The following is a 25,819-nucleotide window of genomic DNA, read 5'->3' as shown; positions in this document are numbered from 1 at the left end:
TGTGTGTTTACCGTGCATACATCTAATAGTATCATAATGATTTAGAAACAACAATTTTTTTTAACTGCACTCATCACAGAATCCAAGAGATTTTCTGTCTTACTTTAATAAACAGTAGAATCCGCTTATTGTGATTGCGGATAATATTATCAGTCGGCTATTGTTATCAAAATCACTCGGCCCCAAAATACACAATTTAAAATTAATTAAAAATAATCCATCTATTATAATCAAAGTTCCGGTTATTCTTGTCATAATCTTCCAATATTTAGTCTTTTGCGTCTCAGAAATCTAAGAAATAAGGTTTAATCAGGAGAAAATTTGTAAATCTGACTTTTTTGTTAATCTTCCTTTAATCTTATTCTTCTGTAAATCTTAAATCTTCCAGGCAAATGCTTGGGGGGGATATAAATACAGTCTAATTGTGATTTTTTGAGTTTATTTTCGTGCTCTCTTTCAGTGAGTGAATTTGGCTTTACGTGCTCTGTAAAACAGTCCTTAGCATTATCGCAGAAGCAAGTAAGAAACGCAAAGATTCATCTTTTCAAGAAAAGCAAAGAATTTCCGAGTGCTATGATAAGTTGCCCAAAATGAGTTAGCATAGTGCAGCTGTACATTTAAAATTTTCACAACCACTCTTGTGTAAAATATTAAAAAAAAAATAAATCAAACATTGAAACTTCAGCTCTTACTAATGACAACATGGATCGGAAGAGAGCCCGATCTGGTAAGGTTACTCAAGTTGAATCAGCATTAAAAATTTAGTTTCTTATTTAGTTTAAAATTTTTGTTCGTGAAAAGAATGCCTCAATTAATGGGCCTTTGATGCATGAAAAAGCAGCACTTGAAAAAACAATGGGCAAAGAAAATTTCTCCGCAACTGATGGATGGTTTGACAGGTGGAAAAAGCGAGAATATTGTGTACAAGCGTATTCATGGTGAAGAAAAAAGTCTTGATTTTTTATCAGCTGATGCGTGGATTAAGACCGAGTGGCCAAAAATTACTGCTGAATATTCTCCCGAGGATGTTTACAATGCAGACGAAACAGGACTCTATTTTTGTGCAATGCCTGAGCATACTTATTTGTTTAAAAATGAAAGTACTAAAGAATTTAAATCTTCAAAAGAGCGAGACAGTTCTTTATTCTGTAAATATGAAAGGTGAGAAACGAGAGCTCCTAGTGATTGGAAAAAGTAAAAATCCTCGGCATTTTAATGGTGTCAAACGTTTACCTGTTGACTATTGTTCTAGTGCAAATGCTTGGATGACTAATGACATTTTCAACAATTGATTGGTTAAGAGGGATCTTAAATTAAAGCAAAAAATTGTCTTGTTAGTAGACAGCTGCACCGCACACACAAACAATTTATTGTTAAAGAATATCAAAGTAATTTTCTTGCTTTCGAACACTACATCGTTAATTCAACCATGTGACAAGCAATAATGCGAACTTTTAAAGCTTGTTATCGCGTGCGAGAATTATAGCTGAACTTGATTATATAAAAGACCAATCTGAATGAAGTGCAATTGCAAAAAAGACTTCCCTTCTTGATGCATTGTAATTGGTAGCAATGTCATGGAAGCAAAAAATTTCAATAGTCTTTTCAAAACAGACTATTGAAAACTGCATCCAAAAAGATGGATTTTTTTAAGACAAACTCTGAAACCCTTCCGAAGAATTTGAATATCACACAAATGAAATTTTTGATAAAACTCCGGACGGTGTGTCAAAAGAAGAAGTGTTGGGTACAATGAGAGTGTTGGATATATGTCAAGCTGCTTCCAGTGCAAGACGCTCTACCAATACTTCGTCGCTGTGTGCAACATATAGCGACAAACATCAAAAGGCATTATGAGTATGAGCAATTTATTCACGAACTACTATATTCAAAGACACAACAGACAACACTAGATAAGTTTTTAAAATAAATTTTATGTTGTTTCTTATTAAAAAGTTGTTTATAACAATAAATTAAATCAAATAATGTTTATAACAATAAATTAAATCAAATAATGTTTATAACAATAAATTGAAATAAATGATGCAATTTTTAATATCCTTTGCTTAATGTTATCAGCCGGTTATTGTTATCAAAAAGCGACTGTCCCAAAGTGATCACAATAAGCAGCGTCTACTGTATCTATTTACTATTGAACTAATTTTATTTATTATTTTTATTTTAGTTTACTATTTATTTATTTTGTTCAGACTTTGATGGTTGAAATTGTATGAAATTAAATAATCAAGTTGCAAATCCATCTAATAGTTTACGCTTAATATGTATGTATATGACAAATACGAAATAATTCTTTTTAAACAACATAGCAGATAGAATAACTGGACTGAGAAATAAAAAAAAACGCGATCTATATTTATGCGGTAAATGACATTTAAATAAGTTGTTACAACTCTACAGTAGTATCCTGCTCTGAGCCCCCACCCCCACCCACCCACCCACCCATCGCATGAAATTTGATCGTGTTGAAATCCGAGCGAAGAACGTCATTCTTCTTGAATGGGATCAATTGAAAGGAACAAGGAGAACGCGCGTAAATCACCTTAAAATAAAGTGAATTTGTCAATTTTGTCATATTTATAAGGATACAAAGAAACAGGTGGATGAAAGGATGCAACACCGAGTATTCACTAACCAAAGGAAGAAATACTTTTAAATTCATTTTGCTACTCTGTGGAGTTAAATGATTAACTTCCAACGAATATCCCTCAACTTTAAACACTTCAGTAGTGCTATCATAGAAGCTGATAAGGGAAATCTCAGCAATTTTCCTCTTTTTTTTTTATTCATATGGAGTTTCCTCTCTTTTCTCCCGCGTCCCTATTGGAGCGAGTTGAGCCCCCCCCATGCGGGGTTAAGTATTTATGGCTGTAGATCCGTGTGTTCACGTGGCCGGTTTGCCTACTTGGGGAATAAAAAACCCCAGATAAACTGGGGGAAAACCCCTGCTGTCCACGCCCAAGACCGGCTAACTTGGCTATGGCTGAGGAAAATCCTTAAGCTCCTCACGTCGGCGACGGGAATCGAACCCAGGATATTCCTTCCCCAGGCATATGGTTGCGAAGCGCATAACCACTAGACTGACCGCGCGGACATTTTTCTCTTAAAGAACGGACAATTGGTGTGGTGAGGGAATAAAAATTTCCTACCTCATATATATATATATATAAATGTGTGTGTGTGTGTATGTGTATTTATATATGTTGAGCTCCTACAAGAGGTACTGTAAAATGTCTCGTGATATGTAACGTGTGTTCGCTTTTACATGTTTTTCTTAGAAAAATGTCAATTTTTATAAGTAATAAGCTTGTACTGTATTTGTAATAACTTAACCATAAGCCTTTTTATAATAATGTGACGCATGACATCATTACGTAACGCTGTTAACCCATATCCATATATGGCAGTTTCAACAGACGTGCGAAGTATGACGTCATCATGTCCGAAGGTGAATATATAACCAATGAAAGTTTCGAGAGACGCGCGCATGCGTACAACTGAAGTCCGGACCTTTATAAGGCGAAACGTCGAGAACGGTTTTGTTTTATGGTTCTGAACCTTCTCTTACCTGGGTCCGCCGCCATGAGAAGTAATATATCGTCACTAGGAAAGAGCTGCACATTGCTGCCATGTCCTAAAGGGCACAGAATGATCGACGATCCGGATAAAGAAGAAATTTGATGGGAAATCAAGATCGAGCCCACAGAAGGAAAAAAGGGAACACTTTCGTATAAAAAAAAAGTATTCATGTAAAAGGCAGTGCTGAACGAGAATTTTAAGTGATCAAGTAAACAGACATCAAGTGTGTCTGTTTATGGGTACCATAAGATAATGTAAATTGATATTGAATTAAGCTTACTCAAGGTTTGCTTTATTGTCAGATTGTGTATATATGACTGGCTGGATATTATACATTATGATTTAGCTGTAAAGAAAGACAATCAGAACAAAGTTAGAATTAGGAAGAATTGTAATACAATTGTATATATGTTAATGAGGATTAGATTGTCTAGATTTCCGTTTTGATTTAATTAAATGGTTTGTGAACAGCACATTAGACTGATTCTGTCACTGCACTATTCCAAAATTTTCGAACCTGCATAAGATAAAGTTTAGGTGATCAATAATCATGCCACGACCAATGAAAGGTAACCATTAACGTAAGCGAGGAATGTCAAACAATATCTGATTTGTCTTTAGTTTAAAATCTTATAATCTAGAACTCAATACATAGTCTAACTAGCGCAATCGTAAAACAAATTAATTTGTTAGACTATACCGCTTGGGAACATAAGATCTAGTAGAAATAAATAAATGGAGGCAATCGATCATTCACGAAGTTTTAAGTAAGGAACAACAAAGACAAAGGAGAGTTGAGATCTGTAATAGAAATACAGGATATTGTAACAGTACATTAGCACTATATATGGGTAGTGGGTTAGGAAAGGAGAAAACTGTTTACATTTGATTTAAAAGCCTGTATGTTGTATTCCTTGGGAAACACATCGTGGAGAAAACTGTTCCACAGTACGACAGTAGCAGGGATGAAGGAGGAATAAACGAAATTTGTTCTGTGGATGTGGCAGCTGCACGTGTTCAAAAAGGCTTAATACTGTGTGGGAGAATTATTGATGGTATTTCAGAAGAACATTTGCCATGGAAATATTTATAGAATAAACATATTGCAGAAACCAAACGTCTGTGCAAAAGTGGCAGAAGTGAGTTGGTAAGAGATGGGTCATTAACCAATCTAATTGCTCTCTTCTGTGTTGAGTCAAGCATTTTGAAAGATCTTTTAGGGGCCCCCACTTCAAATGTGAGAACAGTATTCAATAGCTGGGCAGATTTGTGGTTTGCATAAGGTTAACAGCTGTTCAGAGGTGAAGTAACGTCTTGAGCGAAAGAGAAATCCTAGTTTTTTAGAAGCTAGAATGCAATGGTTGTGATGTGTTTATCCCAGGAGAGGCTTGATATCAAGGTAATTCCAAGAAGAGAAATCTGATTTTGTCTGGAAATTTGGGTGTTGTCAAAAAGTAATACTGAGAGAAAATGGTTCTTTTTTATTAGAAATAAGACAGAACTGGATTTTAATGGCATTGAAATTGCGAGGTTATCTGAGCCCCATTGGAGGATGGCTTGGAGATCAGAACTGATGGCTGTGATGGTTGATGTTCTGTAGGTTGAGGTGAATTGTGTAGAGTAATGTTTATCAAATGAAAGGGAGGAGTGCAATGTGCTGTCATCTGCAAAGGTGTGCATTGGGCTGGAGAGTCAACTGAAGTAGGTCATTGATATATAGAAGGAAGAGGGTTGGAGGGAGAACAGAACCTTGTGGATCCCCGGCATTAGTTGAATGGTGAGAGGATAAGGAACAATCCACCAGCACACATAGTGTGCGTCCAGACAGAAAGTTGCAGAAGTCCTGAGATAGACCAAATGCTTGAAGTTTGCTTAGTAAGCCTTTGTGCAAGACCCGGTCAAAAACCTTGTCGATATTAAGTGCAAACCACTTGAGATTCACCAAACTTCTCCATGGCATTTGTCTAGAGATGGATGATATATGTGAGCAGATCTCCTGTTCATCGGCAGCGACAGAATCCACACTGGTGGTCGTTTATTAGCTGGGGTGCCTTCGAGGTAGTGTAGTGTAGCCAAAACCTACTTCCTGTTCTTGCACCGTTGAAGTCAGTTCAAGAACAGGAAGTAGGTTTTGGCTTTTCAATTCAGATTACAATTAAATCCATTACTTTACACACGGCAATGATGTGCTGTAGGTTTTTGTACCTCACGTGTGTAAGTTCCGGCCTGATTGGCCGAAGGGCTATCGTACCTGATCTAAAACCAAAAGGCTGCAGGTTCGAATCCTACAGCCTGCATAGATTCCGTGATTGTCCTTAGTTGGGGAATGAATTTCGTCGTCTGATGGGAGGCCATAAACTACCGTTTCATTTATTGGAAGCCAGAAGTGGTGAAAATAGAAGTTCGGTCTTCCAGAGAGAAGTTCCTGGATTATGTAAAAATAAATGAAAGATATTTAAACATGAGTAAAATTAAATGGAAATACTCCTTATCCCCTTTCATGGATGAGAATTGCATAAAGAGAGAGTTCAAAATCAATTAAGCACTTTTAGTAAGTCTCTTTTTTATATCGAATTCGACTGAGGAAAAAACGCTACGGTCTTAAATACGTTATGGCATTAACACACACTCCTCGATACGCGGTTAGCTTTAGCACACAACCAACTAAATACTTTACCAAGTTCAAGAACAACCCAGCGTAACAAAAGTAGTAGCCACACCGCGTGTGCATTCTTCGTATTAACTGATTCATAAATATTTAAAGGAGGTGGACTTTACACGCTGCAATCAGCTTCATATCTTTGCATTCAATTCTGTCTCGCTGTGATCGTGAGGGTTACCCCCACCTCAGAAATTCGGGTTTTCTATTCCGCAAAACAGGCAAACCGGACTAATTTCGGAACACACACAATAAGACACTGGCCCAAGGATTCATAGTTGCTATGGACGTAATTCTATGCTGTCACACCTGAAACCACTATTATCATTGCTTCACCTCTCTCTCTCTCTCTCTCTCTCTCTCTCTCGCGCGCGCGTAACCTTGTACACTCATTTTGCGTAGCCTTGTACACTCAGTGTCCTAGATGCGAATCTCATCTAGGACACTGAGGAACAGGTACAAATTTTCGATGATGGCGCATTTAGTGGTCCCATATGGACGTGGAAGAGTTTTCTCCTTATGGCATTTGAGATTTTTATCTCGTAAACCATACCATAACAGGCGTTGTCTTATCAGTGTACATTAACATAACTTTTCTCCATGTTCGAGTACACTGATAAGACAACGCCTGTTATAGTATGCGTTTACGAGATAAAAATCTCAAATGCCATAAGGAGAAAACTCTTCCACGTCCATATGGGACCACTAAATGCGCCATCATAAACTTTATACCTGTTCCTCAGTGTCCTAGATGAGATTCGCATCCAAGTTTTTCCATTCATGAATTCCTCCGCTCCGCTCTGCTTCTGTCACCGATTCCTCTACAGGGAATCGGTAACAGAAGCAGCCGACCCTCACATGCTAATAAAGGGAAACCATACCACACTTGGAAGGATTTCCATTAAGATAGCGGGAATCGTTTTCTTTCTATGATGATGTGAATATTCATATCAGCTGATTCACTTGTTTTACCTTTTATTCTGATCCTCTGATAATTTAATGCATTATCGAAAGAGGAAAACAAACGAAGGAGGAAAATAATGAAAGAATGTCGAGGGTTAAAAATGCTGTAATAGACATACAATTCAAATAATATTTTGAACACGTATTTTTAGCCATATAATGTATTTTTATCTATAATTTATTTTAATTGATTAATAATGCCATTACTTTCGATTCATTGCTTCGTTTTAATATCTTGTCTTCATCTTTTTTATTTCATTGCGTTTTATCTATTTATGATGCATTAAAACGCCTCCCAACCATCGAGCGAATTCCTACTGGAAACATCAGGTTTTGCTGTTACTTTCTGTACGTACTCCTTAAGATATACATGGCTAGTGAATAAATATATAAATCAATGGACAGTATTGAGAAGATGAATTACATGCAATTTTTGCTTCATGTAATTCAGAATGAATGAGGAACTGAGGAATAAGACAACGAATAGAAAAACGGAAAAAAATGAGTGTGGTCAATGAAAATAAATAGCATATCTGTTTCAAGGGAAAAAAAATAAATAAAATTCTGATACCAATTTTAAACATCACGTAAGTGTTAAAATTACATAAATTTATATAATTACATAAAAGTGTGTAATTTATAAATTATATAAATAGTGCACACCTTTGACAGTGGACGAACAAAGACGATCTGGTTTAAAAACAGGAGTTTCTAGATGTAAACAATCTGTATTTTCATCTCTTGAGTCTTTTACTGATTTTACTCCTTTCCTTCCCTTGGGATGTGCATGAAATTCTTTCAACTCAGATAGAAGTTCTAAATAACAGTGAGGTTCAAACTCAATTTTATCTATTCCATCGCGAAGAACGTCTGGTTTCTTGATAAAAGTATCAGGATTACGGGGAGGAGGTTTAATTTTTTTCTTATTTCCCAATTTTTTCCAGTTGTCCTTTATCACTGTAGGAAATGATGATGCAAGATTGGTCAGGGACTTGGCTTTCCTGGGAGGAGTTTTTCTTCTTGGTAAAGTTGGTCTATCAAGGTTGTATTTTTCAGGACAGTCAGCACTTGGAGCAGAGCGCGTTGAACAGCAACTTCCTAGGAAAAGAAATTTTCTGTGATTAAGGCAAGATGTTATTGATGTGGTAATTATTTTTAATAGTTATTAAATAATGCAAAAATTCAATCAGAAGTATATTGCTTAGAAATAAATTAACGGACATCATAGTATGAGGAACAAGCAGCCATGGCGCCCATCTTAATAAGATGTAGGACCTCCTTCGATGCATTGATTGCGGCAATCCCACCGGGAATGCTTTCCACAAGAGTACGTACGATAACGATCAATGGGAATTTTCGACCATTCTGGCTGTAGGCATGTAATGATGTCCTAGATTGTTCTGGGTGGACGTCCCTTGACCTCACCCGACGCTCCATTTCATGACACAGATGTTCAATAGGGCTCTGTGGAGGCGAGCTGCATGTGGTGACGTTCATGTCCAGAAACCACGCAGCTAAATAAGCAGCCTTATGATATGGTGCATTGTCTTGCTGAAAGAGACAATGATCAGTTCCGTAGAAACGCCACAGAGAAGGAAGCATTGCACTATGCAGAATGTTCAGATACCTATCGGAGTTCAATGTTCGTGGCACCACTAAGAGAGGTCCGATGCCAAACCAGGAAGAACAGGACCATGCCATCACACCGCCACCTCCGGATTTCATAGTTGGTGTTAAGCACTCTGGAAAGAGAGGTTCACTTGAAATTCGCAACGCCCACACGCATCCATCACCTCGGTAGACGGTGCAGCGTGATTCGTCGCTCCAGAACACAGCTCTCCACTTTTACTTGTTATATTTGAATAGGAAAATATGAACGTGTTGGATATAATTTTTTCCAACTATGGTAGAAATTTGAATTATTGGTATGCAAGTAGAATGCGGCAGTATTTTTGTATTTACAGACTGATGACGTTGTTTTATGATTTTGTTCCATTGGTCAAATGAGAACATCACACATCTTCCAAATAGTTCTTGCAATAGAGTGCTCTAGAAATATAGGACATTGAGATTAAACAAAAAATATAATAAAATAGTGGGAATATCTGCAGTAAGGTGAATTGGCCTTCGTTTAATTCAATTACTTTTAAGCTCATGATCTCTGCCATACAACATAATAATTGATTTTACTTACTGACAGAAGAGCTGTTTCTGTCTCGGTGCTGAGAAACAGAAGAATGGCTGGAATATGGATCTTCATGTAAAGCTTCGCTCTCATCCGATTCTTCCGATTCATCGGATAGACACCAGTCGCCTTTCTCTAGCTGCAGATAATAAATTCTTTGTTGATCTCATAAAATCATTATTTGAAAGAAAAAACAAGTTACAGTCTTGAAAATGAAGCATTTGATTCTGCTTCTTCAGATTATAGAACTACGTTATAAGGTTTATTACACAATAAGTGGTTCTAACCAATACCAAAAACGCAGAAAAACAATTTTAAATAAGGTAACAGAAACATGAATTTTTTTTTCGTTATGGTTGGTCATAATCTTTAAGTTATCTGTACATAAACCATTCATTGAAATTAATGGTTTATGTACAGATGAATGAATAACTGAAAAATTCGATAACAGTAATCTAAGCATATGGACCAATAGGATTTCCGAAACTCAGAACTGACAGCCAAATCTGATGAGAAGAAACCATCCCCAATGACTAACAACGAAAGACTAGAGAGTATGTGTTTATCCATCACAAAGAGCAAGGAGGACACCTATTAAGAAGGCCTCAATATAGACTCCATCAAATGCATTGGGAATCAATACGAAACCAGCATTCGCCGTCCACCTACCCCTAACATCGCCTGCATCCATTACCTTTGAAAGAGCGTGAAAGAATCCAAACTGGTGATCACTAATCAACTGAAGTGAAGAGATTGGCTGTTAATGATATCTCTCTCTCTCTCTCTCTCTCTCTCTCTCTCACACACACACACACACACACACACACACACACACACACACACACACACACACACACACACACACACACACACACCATTGCCATCGAGAGTACTGAAACAAAGGCAATTGGAGAAAAGCCTTACAACCAACCATTACCTTCTCTTCTAGGAACAGACTGGATGAAGTCCCATCTCCGTGGTGTCTAGAGTGCAAATGAGTATGACTGCATGTATAGGTGATACAGGAGAGGTATTAAATCTGGAGCATCAATCCCCTGCACAGTCACAAACAGGAGAACCTACGAGTATTGATATCTACATTATAGAAGATTTTTCTCGAAGTTCCTTATGAAAGATTAGAATGAGCAAGCAGTGGATTTCTCTTGTCAAAGCGAGAGCTGACCACCCTCTTGTTTGAAAGATCTTGCATAAATCATTTCATCCTCTTGGAAGAAAAGATTTATGCAAGAGATCAGCATATTCTTAGGTGATGTTAGCATGATACCAAGTCGATGTTTGAGCTGTAGAAAGGGCAGAAATTGTACCTGATATCCATGGAAGGGACAAGAAGACTCGAATGTCATTAGAACAGGAAACAAATGCCTTTGGCACTTACAAATTACGCTTTGGATTTTTGATGTTTTTTTTAGCACACTTACTAACCAAGACGTGTACAGTAGTTAGAACTGTAGTTTGTAGTAATTAATAAAAGTAGTCATTCAGTAAGAATTATTTCAATGACTTGGATCAGGAGAATGAAAAGAGCAATCCGTCAATGGAAAAGAATCGTAGAAATCCCGGAGGTTGTTCTAAATGGCACCACTGTAATCAAAGCTGTTCTTTGGTTGTCTGTATACGAACAGCTAGATTATAGAAGTTCCTTTCCGAAAGACTAGAACAAGCAAGTTCCAGTTAGCAAAGCAGAAGTGAATAACTCCTCCTTTCCCCCCTTGGTTGTCGATTAATAACCCGAAAAAATGATTCCAAAAATGAACATTCATATCTTTCTCCAGCTTTCGCAAAATTATAATTCAGAATTGGTGGTTTGATGTTTATTTAGTTTGTTTTGTGTAAGTAGATAAAGGCATTCTCCCCCAACAGGATATTTATTGAGGTCTTTAGACCTGATTTTATTTCTGATATAACATTACCACTTTGCACTGGTGGCCTAATTACGGAAAAAGCAATTACTCTTTGCCATTCTCCGATGATCTGTATGAGATTGGCTAATTCAACTTCTGTTTTTCGCAGGCATGAGCTATTAGGAAAAATATTATATTTGATCTTCAATAGAATGGTTCTATTCATGGGATTAAAGCTTTGCAAGGCATTCTAACCTTAACAGATGCGACAGTTAAGGTCAGATACAAGACCAAGCTAATATGCGATAATACAACAGCACAGTGAGGATGCCATGGAAATTTCTCCTGGCAAAGCAGGACTGATTGGTCGAGTGGTTTGCATACCCGTTCTCCAGCCAAGCTGCTGTGGATTGGAATCCCACCAAAGGCACCGATATTTGTGACTGCTCTACTAACCGTTTATCTCCTATGTACTGCAATGTTTTTGCACCATAGAAATAAAAAACATCAAATGAAACCCCGCCAGCAAGTACCCTCAACTCGAACTCTCCAAGCGACCGTCAAAAATACTTGAAGAAAAAAAAGCGAATCGAAATATAGAGTAGAAAATTTTTAATAATTAAAAAAAATCATAGATTTAAAGAGAAACCACTGCGCAAATGAATACATTATGACAAATATCTATAAAGTCATGAGTACATTACAAAAGTAATTATGACACTGTACCAAAGAAAATAAATTATTTAATTCAAATGTATAAATGTTTTGTTTACTTCCAATTTGGCTTATTTCTTCTGAATTGACAACCAAAACGAGATGTTTATTTTGTTCAATCTAAAACAACATATAACTATGTGAATATGATGTATGTTGAATATAAAAATATTCATCTTCATTTGTGATCTCTCACGAAATATGACTCAATTTTATTCGAGACTTGTGCATTCAAATATTGCATCAATTATTCTGAAAGTATTCTATACCTTATTGTTAGCTGCCTAAATAACAACAGTGCGAGCTACTAGGATAACCGCATAAATTTCCAGACTAAGCGTAACTTACGCTCTCCTACCATCGAGTACTGCACCATATAGGCTCCATGAAAAAATCGGATCTGATTTTCCCTTTCAGTCGTTTCCGTCCCTAGGTGACTTTATAAGCATTGCATACAAACTATTCCTGGTGAGATTTTCACAGGGTAGTTCACCATTGCTTCTCCCCCGCAATTTTATCCGGACTCGGGACCGGAATATGGCTGGGACGTATTTATGACTGTAATCCATGTGTGTTCACGGGGTCGGTTTGCCTGTTCTGGGGGACAAAAAACCCGAGTTTCCAGGTGAAAAAATTCCCTACCTCTGTATGAGACCGGCTAACTCGCTTTTAGTCGAAAGAGAACAAATAAAGGTTCCTCATGTCAGTGACGGGGATCGAACCCAGGTCTTTCCGACCAAAAGGCTTTGTCTATACTGACTGAGCTACGGAGGCTCATGAAAAAATTGAACCACAAAAGTTTCTTGCTTCAGATGTTCTGTTGTTACTAAAATATCTTCGGTGCGTCCAAATCATGACTGCTCTTTAATTACTTTAATTACTTAATTACTTTAAATGCAAAGATTTCAGCACCGATAAAACATGTTAATAGAAAACGTGCACCCTCTCTATTCTTGCTATTGAAAACAAGTCAAGTGTCTTCAGTTTATTTTAACATTTAATTTAATTTAATAACTGTTTAAATAATTAATTTAAATTTACTTAATAATATATTGGACATATTCATTAATTAAATGTGAACGTCCATCATGAGTGATATGTCAACTTACATATCAAATCCGATTATATACCCCCCCCCTCTGTTGCAATGGCTTATAAGTAAGATGCTAGTCACAGACCATGGAATATTTGGCGAGGCATTTTTGCTTTTGAAGTAGACGACCGTTATTGCAGATAAAAATTTTTCAAATTCTCTTCTGAGAAAAATTGAGTTTTTAGTTCAGCATTGCGAATAACAGAATATCGATGATTATTCCGAGTGCAGGGTTAAAATGCAATTGTGTTACAAATAATGCTAACAAGTAACTGTAACTATGTTACAGTATATGGATATAATGTATCACATATAATTCTGCTTAATATTAGGATCCCGAAATTGCAAAGATGTCTGCCGTATTTTCGTAGCTTTTTGCAAGCAAGTCGGCAGCTAATACACTCGATTTGCTACCGACTTGTGATATTGAAGTGTAAAGAAGGCTACTTTCTTTAAAAATATTTGATTTTTACAAAAGTTTCTTTTATGAATCTGTAGAAATGTTAAGGTTAAAAGTGTGCCTTACTATTCGCGAATGAAGAGACCTGGTTAGATTATTTATTTTCACAATTCCTGTGTCGTTTAATCGCATTGGATGAATTAACATATTCAGGCGAATTTTTTATATTAATTTTGATGGCTATTTTGCCTATTTTTCTATAGGAGTACCCTTTTATGAGGTCATTGGCTTACTCAATTTTTAGGAATTTTCTGATGTTTTCTAGACCTAGATACATAAAGAATATGAGGAAGGAATAATTTCGGACATGCCTTTGTAGGATGTTCCTGGTTGTCTTCTTTTGGAGCAGCATCAGGCGTATAGGGGTGAACATTTATGTATTATTGCTGAATTTGTAGTGTTATAGTATATCTTTGAATGTGTGAGATTTTGTAGGTTTTAGGAGTGTTGCGTGTTTTTGGTTCGTGGTGAACACTAATTTACAGTCGGTGTGTTTAAAAAACACACCGACTGTAATACATCCATTACATATACAAAGACTACTGTATTTGTAGTTTTTGTATATGTAATGGATGTATGCCAGTTTAATATGTTTTATTTTTTACTCTATATGACTTACCTCACACAGTAATATATCTATATAATCATGTAATTTTTAAGTGAAAAAAACCAAACAAAACAAATTCAATGAACTTTTTAAAGAAATCAAATAAATATTTATATTTTTAAATGAATTTTTTGGGAAAATCTAAGATGATAAAATGCTCTTTTCTGTTTTATTTTATTTTTAATGTAGTTCTTCCGAAAGAACTACATTAATGCAAATATGCTATAGTAGGTTTACTTATAATGTACATTATAAGTAAACCTACTATAGCATATTTGCACCCTAGGTGGGTCCAGGATTATTTTCCATTTTTATCAATTTGATATATATAATATATATGTGTGTGTGTGTGTGTGTGTGTGTGTGTGTGTGTGTGTGTGTGTGTGTATATATATATATATATATATATATATATATATATATATATATATATATATATATATATATATATATATATATATATATATATATATATATATATTAGGATAACCAAGTAATTTTATAAACTTGGTTATTTTAACTCCTAATCCCAAGTATGCAAATAATTAAGTTTGCGCCTGAAACAAAGTTCAAGTCTAAAGATGTTACAACACCAGGGCAACTGATTGTAAAGGTGGGTAAAGCTCTGATCACTATTCTTAGTATTTTCCATAATGTAAAGCACATCTCACTAGAAGATGTATACTGCAATGCATTATGGGTCGGGTCACTACCCAGACCGGTTTCAACCTTTTCTGAGGTCTCCTCAGTGATTAGCTAGTTCTTAAATACCAATGTTTTAGTAATGCGGAGCCTTATCACCTTTACCTATAGAAGTTGCAACAAGTGTTTTTATTTTTAATAAAAATCTCTGGAGGAGATATAGATGTATTAAATTTTTTAACTTGGGGATATTGTATATTAGGATAACCAAGTAAATTTATAAAGTTGGTTATTTTAACTCCTAATCCCAAGTATGCAAACAATTAAGTTTGCGCCTGAAACAAAGTTCATTTATTATATATATCTATATATATACATATATATATATATATATTCATTTTTCTAAATTAACTGACTTAAAACCCGAGAATTATAACACAATGACATTTATTTGAATAAACGCAACATGTTTCGTCAAGAATGACTTCATCAGGCGATAAGAACATAGAAAGATATTAAAAGACACTGAAATTAACATTGACACACTCTAAAGCTATACAATTATAAAGCCATAATATTCGACTGTAAATTACGGTTATTATGAGTTGAACTACAGTCCGAGTTAAAGTTCTATTGTTGTACACCTGTGCGTGTGTGGAATCACGCGATCTCCAGTATCTAATAGTAGAGTTGAAAGAGTCAGGCAAATTATAGCTAAGATTGTTATTCATGTGAAAAGGGTCCAAGGTGATATCCTATGACTTATATATATATATATATATATATATGTAGAAAGTATTTTTACCTTGGGTATAAATATGTTAAAGATACCAATACCAAGCAATTTTAAACCTGGTTTTACTCCATTTCCCAAGTAAGCAAACAGACTAAAAGTCAAGTTTGCGCCTGCAATTGATGCAAGTCTAACTGATCCCACAGGTAGTGCAGGACCAGGACAACTCGTGGCAAAGGTGGAACAAGCTCCGATCACTAATCTTAATATTTACCCTTAATGCCAAAACACATCTCCAAGAAGGGGATGTATGATGTTTTGTATTAAAGGCAAGGGGCCACTACCTAGCTCCCACTGACGAGACCTCAATAAAGGTCGAAACCGGTCTGGGTAGTGGCCCCTTGCCTTTAATACAAAACATCATACATCCCCTTCTTGGAGATATGTTTTGGCATTAAGGGTAAATATTAAGATTAGTGATCGGAGCTTGTTCCACCTTTGCCACGAGTTGCCCTGGTCCTGCACTACCTGTGGGATCAGTTAGACTTGCATCAATTGCAGGCGCAAACTTGACTTTTAGTCTGTTTGCTTACTTGGGAAATGGAGTAAAACCAGGTTTAAAATTGCTTGGTATTGGTATCTTTAATATATATATATATATATATATATTGTAATTTTTTTATTTATTTATACATAGTCCGGAAACCCTGATCTAGAGATCAAAGATGGAAATTTGTTTAACCCACTTCAGGCCTCCAATAAGCAGGGCAGTATTCTCTCACCGGGCGATAATATTGATCTCCAATGTAAAGACAATCATAAATATCCATGCCTGCAGCGGGATTCGAACCGACTATCTGTTGGTTAGAGAATGGCTGTGCTAACCACTCGGTTAGCATACCCATTAGAGAATCAGGCGGCAGTTATTCAAGTTTCTAAAGAATCAGTATTCAAGTTTCTACAGAATCATATAGCTGTAAGTGTATAGAGTGATGGGGATGTAACGAACCGAAATATGCTACCTATGAATGATTGAGACAATAAGCACATACTGCACGATTCAGTTGAACAGCGTAACTCACCTCGGCATATTCCACAGTTTCAGCTCTTGAACGATTCCATGATGTTTCACATTGAAATCGACCACGAAGCCTTAAGAAAATACAAGAAACGAAATTTTAATTAACTTTAATCCATTATTTAAATCTAAATAATCAGAAGAGTAGTGAAGTAGTTCAACTAACTAAGCATTTTGTTTTCTAAATTAGCTTTGTAATTTTTGGTGTATTGACAGAATCATAAGAATACGATTGAAGAAAATTATTATCTAAAAGACTACGTAGGGACTGGGGGGGTGGGGAATCAAAGAAAATCTTCCAGAAGAGCAAATAATAACTGTCGTAATCAATTACAGAAAAGAATGCGGAAAATTCATTAATTAGAAGCCTTTCTGAAGAATACCCTTTGCTGTTATACAAGTTGCTTATCAGTGGTTTCACTTTAACGTCTACTTAGGAATAATAACAGATGAGAAACTGTTCCAGAATGGGAGAAGTGGAATGGGAAACTTTCATTCCTAAATTTTTCAGGATATCTGAAATTTTTTCAGATATAGCAGAGAAATTTTGCATATTGGAGCATTCATTGCTTCTATATACAAAAAATTTTATAGAAGCGGTACTATAAATTCATATATATACAGAAATTTCTATAGGAGTCGCACTCTAAATTCATATATATGCAAATTGCTGCAGAAGTAGTAGTGCATCAGAATTCTACGAAAAAAAGGGTGGAATGCAGGCGAAAGGATGGTAGCTTGCTGACCTCGCCTTTATACTAGATCCCATCAGATACCACGGAAATGTTGATGAAAGAATGCAGAACTTACTCGATACATTTTCATGACTTTTATCTTTAGGTAGCTGATAATGGTGATATTTTAAATGGTGGTAAGGAAGTTCACTCTTAATGCTCTTCTCTATTATCTAATCCTCAGAGGATGCAGGACAACAGCTCAATAATTGGATTTGAGGCTTTTTTCTTCTCTTCTCTTCTCGTCTTTTTTTTTTTCGGAATACTCTGAATACAGGCGTTCTTTTGTGACACAGGTAAAATCTACAGGTAGATGCCACCTGTAAAGAACTGAAACAATACTTACACACACATATAGACTTAAGAGAGTAGATGAATCACTTAGATCTTGGTGCGATTGCCATATCTAAAAAGCTATATAATCTAACCTCTGTAAAAAGGTTTTTGACACTACTTCAAATTAAGGTCAAATTTAGATAATTTAACATTACTTTTGTCAGAAATCGAAGATATACAGATGTACTCGTGTTAAATAAAATATAGATTAAACATGAAAATATAGTATATTAAACTTGAAATCTATCGACATTCTCTCCTTAATTATGACACGTATTATGACTGTTGTGTTTATAATCGTTCCTGGCGAATTAAATCTGTACGCTAGGAAAGGTACTTTTAATTTTCATAAACTTGAATCAAATATGCACAGTGCTGAAACTGTGAAGATTTATGACACAGTAATGAATACGCTTATATTTGCTATATGCCGTGCACACGATGGGCCAGTTGATATATTTCTATTAGAGCTAAATAATGTCCTAAAGTACTTAAAATACGATAGTGGTATACTATCGGGGGATATAAATTTGGATTTATATAAGAATAATAGCAAAGTTGAAGAATATAAAACTTCACGTGGGTTTTTTGCATACACGGATTGCAATACGAGAGAAGTGAAAAACTCAGGTTGTGTTGATCATTCATAAGAATCAAAATGGCCTATGAGACTCTGCAATCTATTTTAACAAAATAACTAATCTTCACCCTACAAATCTATCATAACCTAATAGAGTTGATATGAGTTGTGCAGTAGTAATGAGGAATTCGAAATTGGCGCCAATTATATTAAAAACAAATGAGAAGTACACAAAAATCGCAACAGCCTTCTCAAAATGATCTATTATGCAAACCAGTTATATGGGGAATTCATCAAAATGATTAAATATGCGAAAACAGCAAATCGCAATATCATAAAATAATTACATGGAATAATAACAGCTGAGGAACTGTTCCAGAATTAGGGAAGCGGAATGAGATCTTCACATACTCTGGATAACAGACGAACTAAAAATGTGACAAATTATTTTCTTTCTTTTTGTATGAACAATAAAAGTAAGAATGCAGGTTGGTCACCAAGGTAATACAAAGCATTATACACGTGAACCCAGAGGACAATGATGTCACCGCTGTACTTAACGAAATGAATAACCACTTCACAAACTATGGCAGTTGTGATGATAATCCTATTAAGAGGATAAACTCGGCTTCCGTGGATTAAGAATTCGATGTATGTATATGCGATAAATAAGGGTGAGATAAAGAGTATAGTAATAGGATTAAAAAGGAGTAAAAAACGAGACGTGATTATATAAATGTCAAAAAAATACATATTATAATTAAACTTAAATTAAAGTTTTTTACACATATTATTAATAAATAATTTGAAAATGGGAAACTTATAGAACACTTAAAAGTTAATTTTTAGTTTTTCCCTTATTAAAAGGAGGTAACAGAAATGAAATCGGAAATTACAGACCCATATCAAATTATCTAAGGTCTCGAAGGTTATTGAAATCTTAATAGAAAAACGATTAAATAACTACCTAAATTCCATATTCTTTAGGTCGTAATCAGTTCGGGTTCAGATCCGGACTTAATAAGGAAAAAGTGATATTGGGATTCCATAAAACATTTTATAGTGGAATAAATAAAGGAATGTTCACAGCAGCAGTTTTTCTTGATATACTTGAAGCATTCGAATGTGTGCATCATAACTGACTCCTTCTGAAAATGTCTAGATATGACATCAGAGAAGATACAAATGATTGGTTCAAATCTTATCTAAATGGCAGAAAACTATATCAGGTATTGGACCTTCCATAGTGCAACAAAAACAATAAAATACGAAGTACCACAGGGTTGGTGTAGGACCTATCCTATTTTTAATATACGTTAACGATTCGTGTGATTACAAACGTTTTGGTAAGATGATATCGTTCGCTGGTGACGCGGCATTAATATGCACTGAAACGACTTTTGAGGATGTAGAAAACAGGATTATCCATGATATGTTGAAACTAAATACTGTAAGTGGTTCATAAAATGAAAAGATTTTTTTTAAAAATTTAATCATTAAAAAAAATAAAAATAGAAAGTACATAAACACACATCACTTTCTACATTACTGTTCCAAGTGATTATATTATATTATACTATATGTATTATTAATTTTTTTCACTTTTATTCAATTTTATTCACTTTTATTGAGGTAACAAGTTTCACTATTGTATAATGTTTATTATCTGCGCCACTTTTTAGTCGCAATAAATTTCAAGATATATCCAAAAATTCCGGCACCCACATACAGATGTCTCTTTAGTTAATGAGAGAGAGAGAGAGAGAGAGAGATGTTTCGCCAGACACAAGTTGTACCTGTGTCAGTTTTCCCATTCGCTAAGAGTTTGCCGAAGACATATGCTCATTGTGTCTCCCCCCCCCCTTTTATTCTTTTCCAGTCGTCAACGATAAAGAAAAAAGATCTCCAGCACTTCTTACGCTTTCACTGACACAGCTGTTAAAATCGTGGCTGCGACATTTAGGTAATCCCCAGATGAGGGGGGGGGTGGCAAGTGAAAGCTTTTTGGAGTCGCAAATACTATTTTCTTTTCTCCCATGCTATTCGCATGCTAGTTTTTTTTTTTTTTTTCTAGATTAGTAATGGTGGTCTCCAAAGCGAATTGTTAGTGTCATCGAATAGATGGTGAAGCATAACCACTTATTCTTCTAAAAGAATAACCGTTTATGCTTATTCTTCTAAAACAGCCAATTTTCGAATCTTTGTCGAATCACTACATATGCCAAGATAAAAATAGTCTTTTATTAAATAGAAATAATTAAACTATGTGATAAAAATACAGTTTTGCTCATAAATCCTTTTATTATATTCTTTCTCTTTTAAATTACTATTATACTTTTATTTAAATAGAAAATACTTCAATATAGGTGTTAAAGAGAAATTGTTTTGCTCACAAATCCAGAACCAACATATATAAATGAAAAAGACAAATCGTTTACCTCTGAAACGTTGAGGCTTCTGAACCAGGGGCTTTGGCTTCATTTTGATATCCGCCTAATAAAATAAAATATTCGGTATAAGTGAGAGTTTTCTTTCTCTAATTCAAAGCATCTACCATGATTCTTTTAACAAAAACAAAATAATTTCAAAAGAGTTAAAAGAAGAATGGGTGGACTTTTTATCGTCTTCCAGGCTGGCAGGCTCTTTTTGTCCACAAGATGTTTACAAAACATACCAACCTGCAAAATATAATTGCTGTCACGCAAATATAACATTTCTTTTATCTTTTGATTTTTGTGATGAAAATATTTTGGATCATTAGGAAAAACTGAATTGCGTATGGCAGAGAAGATGAACTGCGAACGTACTTTTGTGAATTTATCCCTTTAATAAAGATAAGAATAGGCGAAATGGATCATGATATTCATAAAAGTGGACTTACGTATAACGTGAACGCAAATTATAATTAAAGCGTATTTCTAATCGAAATAATATCAACGAATATTTCTTCATAATGAGATTAACATTTAGTAGAAATATTCGCCATTTCATCGAAACCGCGTGGTTAACCTAGTGGCTTTGCGCTTCGCAACCATATGTCTGGGGAAGGAGTGTCCCAGGTTCGATTCCCGTCGTAGACGTGAGGAATTTGAGGATCTTCCTCAGGCATAGCCAAGTTAGCCGGTCTTGGGTGCGGTCAGTAGGGTTTTTTCCGCCAGTTTATCTGGCGTTTTTCATCCCGCAAACCGGCCCCGTGAACATACGCCTCTACAGTCAAAAATATATCTCCCCCCCAGCGGCAGACCAGGCGACGGGTCGGTTGGGTGTAGTACTAACAAGAAGTCGCATCTAAAAGTAACACGCGGACCCTGCATAGGAAGCGGGAATAACGCGTAGAAGAAGATTCGCCATTTCATCGAAGCACGAAGTGAGTTATGTTGTAATTGCTAATGTATGCTGCGTAATCTTCTCTGTCTTTTTTGTAATCTTGTGAACATCGATCTCCATCTCTTTCGGTCTCTTCTTTCAGCAGTTGTATTTTCATACTGATAAGTTTTTTTATGTTGTCCATCCAGCTGTTCGCTATCTTCTTCTCCTCATTCCGTTAATTTTTTTCCATAATTCTTTCTTTTTTGCACATGGTGGATGAAATAGTGAGACCAAATTGTACTTCTTATCCATGTTAGAGAATACTTCTTATCCATGTTAGAGAATACTTCTTATCCATGGTAGGTGTTACAGAATCGTATTCAGATTTTGCTGAACGTCTATAGACGTTATGGCCGGTTGCGGTATTAAATCGTGTTTAACAATTAATACGGCTACGAAGCGTACGTTTTTACGTTCTTGCTGTCTATGGAATTCTTAAGTCTTTTCCTCATCCATCATTCAAATGAATCAATTCGTTTTCTGTCTTTCTTCTTAATGATTCAAATTTAACATGCATACGTCATCAGTTAAAACACCGCTGCTTTAAAAAAATTTAACTTTCGTGGCCTAATTAACATCTCTTACATTTTCAACGTGGCCTAATTAATGTTTCATGATTTTTGTCAGGTTTAGCATAGCTTTTTCCTCAAGGCTATCCTTCTTTTAATTGCATCTTCATATTGATTTTCATCTCTTATTATGGATCCCCAGTTAATTATAACTTTGAACCACCTATAAATCATCTCCCTCAATCACAAATTTCCTCATAATCCAGATGCAGTCACTTTTGTACAGTGATATTTAAATGAAGCGAGGATTTCTACTTTCCCTCTTGACTAACAGAATCAACCGCTCCAGACATTCCTTAGTTTTTCAAAACAGGGTCTTAGCATCTGCATGGCTTAATTTTTTTTTCTACCGGCAATTTCAATTCCTGCTGGGTCTTATCTAAATCAGAAATTCTCAAACAAATTATTATATATTAAAAAGGGGAATAATAAACATGATTTCATCACCCCTTTCTACTTTTCGACACTATCAATTCTTCAAAAGTTGTTTTTACTGAAACTTCTTGGTTGTCACTCGTATTTCTCTCATTAAGAGACTAAGATGCTCAGGTTTTCCAACTGCTTTGACCACATTTCACTCGCTATCTATTATGATGAATAAAGGCAGGTTTTTTTTTGTTTACAATCAATTCATCTCTTAGATGAATACTTTTCAAATTCTCTTATTCTTTTCATATTTCATCTCATTTTCATCTCATCTGTCGTCTCTTCCCTCTCCGAAAACTGCATGGTCTTTTAGAATTCCTCTATTCACACCTGGTTCTAACGTTTTTTTTATTACTTTCAGCATAGCATTGCCGGCATGTGAAATTGAAACTAAACAGTTCTGTAATTATCACATTGTCTTGGATTTGACTATTTTTTGGAATTACTATTAAAAATTTTCAATCTCTAGAATAGTATATTTTCTTCCAGATATGTTGAAATTTGTTCTCGTCCATTAAAAAACCGTTTAAACCAAAAAAGTGGAAGGAAACTGAAGAAAAAAATAACATAACAGGAAGTTATGTTATTATAATAACATAACTCATATAGTAAGTTATATGAGTTATGAGCAAGAAACATAAAAGCAAAACATAAATGAAGACGAAAGCACATTCCTAGACTGGGAGTAGTGAACGTTTGTCGGAAGAAGTAAATGAAAGATAGAAAGATTATGTAAATGAACTGCATAAGAAAGATCATAACAATAAAGAATACTTTCAAAAGAAAGAATTCGTTGAGGGAACCTGCGGTAATGAAAAGTGGGGTGATAGAGCAATATAACTACTGCCAAAATGAAAGTCTCCTGAAGATGATAAACTTATCAAAATTTCAACATTCACATTTATATTTCTCGCAAACTAGAGCTGTGCTGTTTTGCTCATTTATCTTTCTGAACAGATCTCTTCTTCTTCCTCGGCTTTTATTCTCTTCTTCTTCCTCGCATCTTTTGTTTACGTTTTCCTTTTCTTTCCTGACATCTCTCTGAAAATCTACATTCAACTTTTTAACTTACTCTGTTTCCTGAAGATATTTATTCTTCTTTCTTCTGCTATTTGATCTCTCTCTCTCTCTCCTGACAGCATTTACAATATTTCTTTGTCGTGAATTAATCAGATTCTTCTTCTTCTTTGCTTATTTTTGTTTCTTTTAAATCTTTCCTTATTCGAACTTTTAAACTTTTCTAACTTCTGTTTTATTTTTTTCATTTATATGATTTAATCAGATCTGATTTTAAGATTTTATTTTATTTTATTTGAAGTCCCTTTGCTTCTTCTTAGCCCTTAGTTTCAGTTTAACTTCACTTTTGGCAAAAGCAAAGAATAAAATAGATCTGATTTATGAATTCATCGTTTGAGATGTAAACACGCGCAACATCATTGGTTGTTGTTGTTGTTGAAAGTAAGTATTGACAATTATAAATTGTTCTGCACACAAAACTGCATAACGTCTTCTCCTGTTTCATTTCTCAGTCTTAATTTCCAAATTTCCAGACGTGCCTTTTTTTTATTTTTCTGCCACTTTTGGATTCTAGTTTTCCAAGATCAATCTAAAATCTTCATCTTCAACACTGCACGCTTAAATCTTTCTGCCTCTTCTTCACTTCATCTTAGTTGGTGCATGCACGTGTATGAGTGTTAGTGTACTTCACCTGATACACACACAGAGTTCCCGTTAAATACTGAGACAAAATTTGTATAAAAATAAGCAACTACAGATAGGTGGAACATTAATTTTATTTATTTATTTTTCTCAATACAATCAATACAATGGTTTGCATGGTTCATACAATTTTTCGTCTCCAGGTGTAGAGTTTATCTCTGCTGTCGCATTCTTCTGGATAACCTCCATTGAATTATACCGGCGTTCTTGGAGTGTCGTTTTCAATTTCGGAAACAAATAATAAATAAAGTCCGACGATGCCAAATCAGGAGAACAGAGCTGGTGTGAAATGGAAGCTTAAATGAAAGGTTAAACAAAAAAAAAATAATAAATGTGAGATGAAGCCACCGAATAATGCAGAATCACAAACGTGAAGAATCACTGCCGCTTACGACAGCTCATCATCACGTAATCTCTACCTTCATGTGACCTTCACAGTACCTTATCGGTCACAGCCTCCCCGTCTAATGGTGAAAAGTAACTAATTCGGTTACACGAGAACATTTGAAGACGCCAACCAAAAGAACGAAAACTTGTTCATTATCGTTCTAATTACGTTAATAAATTTCATTACTTTATTTTTTAAAAAATAATTAAAACACATGAATTATAATAGTGTAGCAGAAAATCGCACAGAATATAAAACATCAATCTGAAATATATTTAGCGTATAAATATATTCTATAAATTATTTAATATATTATATTTAATTATTATTATTTAAAATTATTATTTATTATTATTAATTATTATTATTTTAAATTATTATTATTTTAAATTATTATTATTTTAAATTATTATTATTTTAAATTATTATTATTTTAAATTATTATTTATTTATTATTAATTAATTATTATTAATTATTATTATTTTAAATTATTATTTATTTATTATTATTTTAAATTATTATTTATTTATTATTAATTATTATTATTAATTATTATAATTTAATTATTATTATTTTTATATTTAATTATATTATTTTAATATGGAAATTATTTAATATTATAAAATATATAAAATATATTTTAAAAATTATAAATATATATAATTGAAAAGAAACAGATAAAAAAGACAATGAAATGCTCATTTTAGTTAATCACATTTCATGAAATGTGATTAATGAACTAATCTTCTTATCAAATAGATGGCTTGCAAAACTCATGTAAGACCAGTACTAACGAAAGACTCTGAAACCTCTATATTATCAAGAAAGATGAAAAATCGCTAAGTTTCTTTCAAAGAAGGATTTTCCTGTACGCATTTTTGGAGCAGCACAAGAAGAATGATGTGTGGAGGAACATATATAACCATCAACTAGATCTATACAAATTATTTACGGAACCAGATATTATTGCTACCCTGGTTAGCATTGTGATTAGCGTGACTGCTCTCCAGGAAAACAAGTCGCACATTCGAATCCCGCCATGGGCAGGGATGTTAGTGATTGTAATTAGCTGGGAGAGGAATTTAATCGCTCGGTATTAGACCA

General features: G+C 34.7%; 1 protein-coding gene across 2 annotated transcripts in view; it reads right to left on the bottom strand.

The window, feature by feature from the left end:
• MFS16 (major facilitator superfamily transporter 16) overlaps positions 1 to 25,819 on the bottom strand; it is a 101,042-nt gene that overhangs the window by 25,764 nt on the left and 49,459 nt on the right. For both annotated transcript variants that reach the window (XM_090410232.1, XM_090410223.1), the window contains exons 2-5: positions 20,682 to 20,736; positions 16,598 to 16,667; positions 9,414 to 9,543; positions 7,883 to 8,317 (exon numbers count right to left, since the gene is read on the bottom strand). In XM_090410232.1, the coding sequence (XP_090266358.1) occupies positions 7,883 to 8,317; positions 9,414 to 9,543; positions 16,598 to 16,667; positions 20,682 to 20,736 (690 nt within the window). The remainder of the gene's footprint in view (positions 1 to 7,882; positions 8,318 to 9,413; positions 9,544 to 16,597; positions 16,668 to 20,681; positions 20,737 to 25,819) is intronic.

The sequence above is a fragment of the Typopeltis vanoorti genome, chromosome 2 (assembly GCF_054136105.1).
Source record: "Typopeltis vanoorti isolate ZY-2024b chromosome 2, IOZ_Tvanoo_1.0, whole genome shotgun sequence".
Lineage (NCBI taxonomy): Eukaryota > Metazoa > Arthropoda > Arachnida > Uropygi > Thelyphonidae > Typopeltis > Typopeltis vanoorti.
Note: the sequence above shows the minus strand (reverse complement) of the source record. Positions and strands in the feature narration are given on the sequence as shown.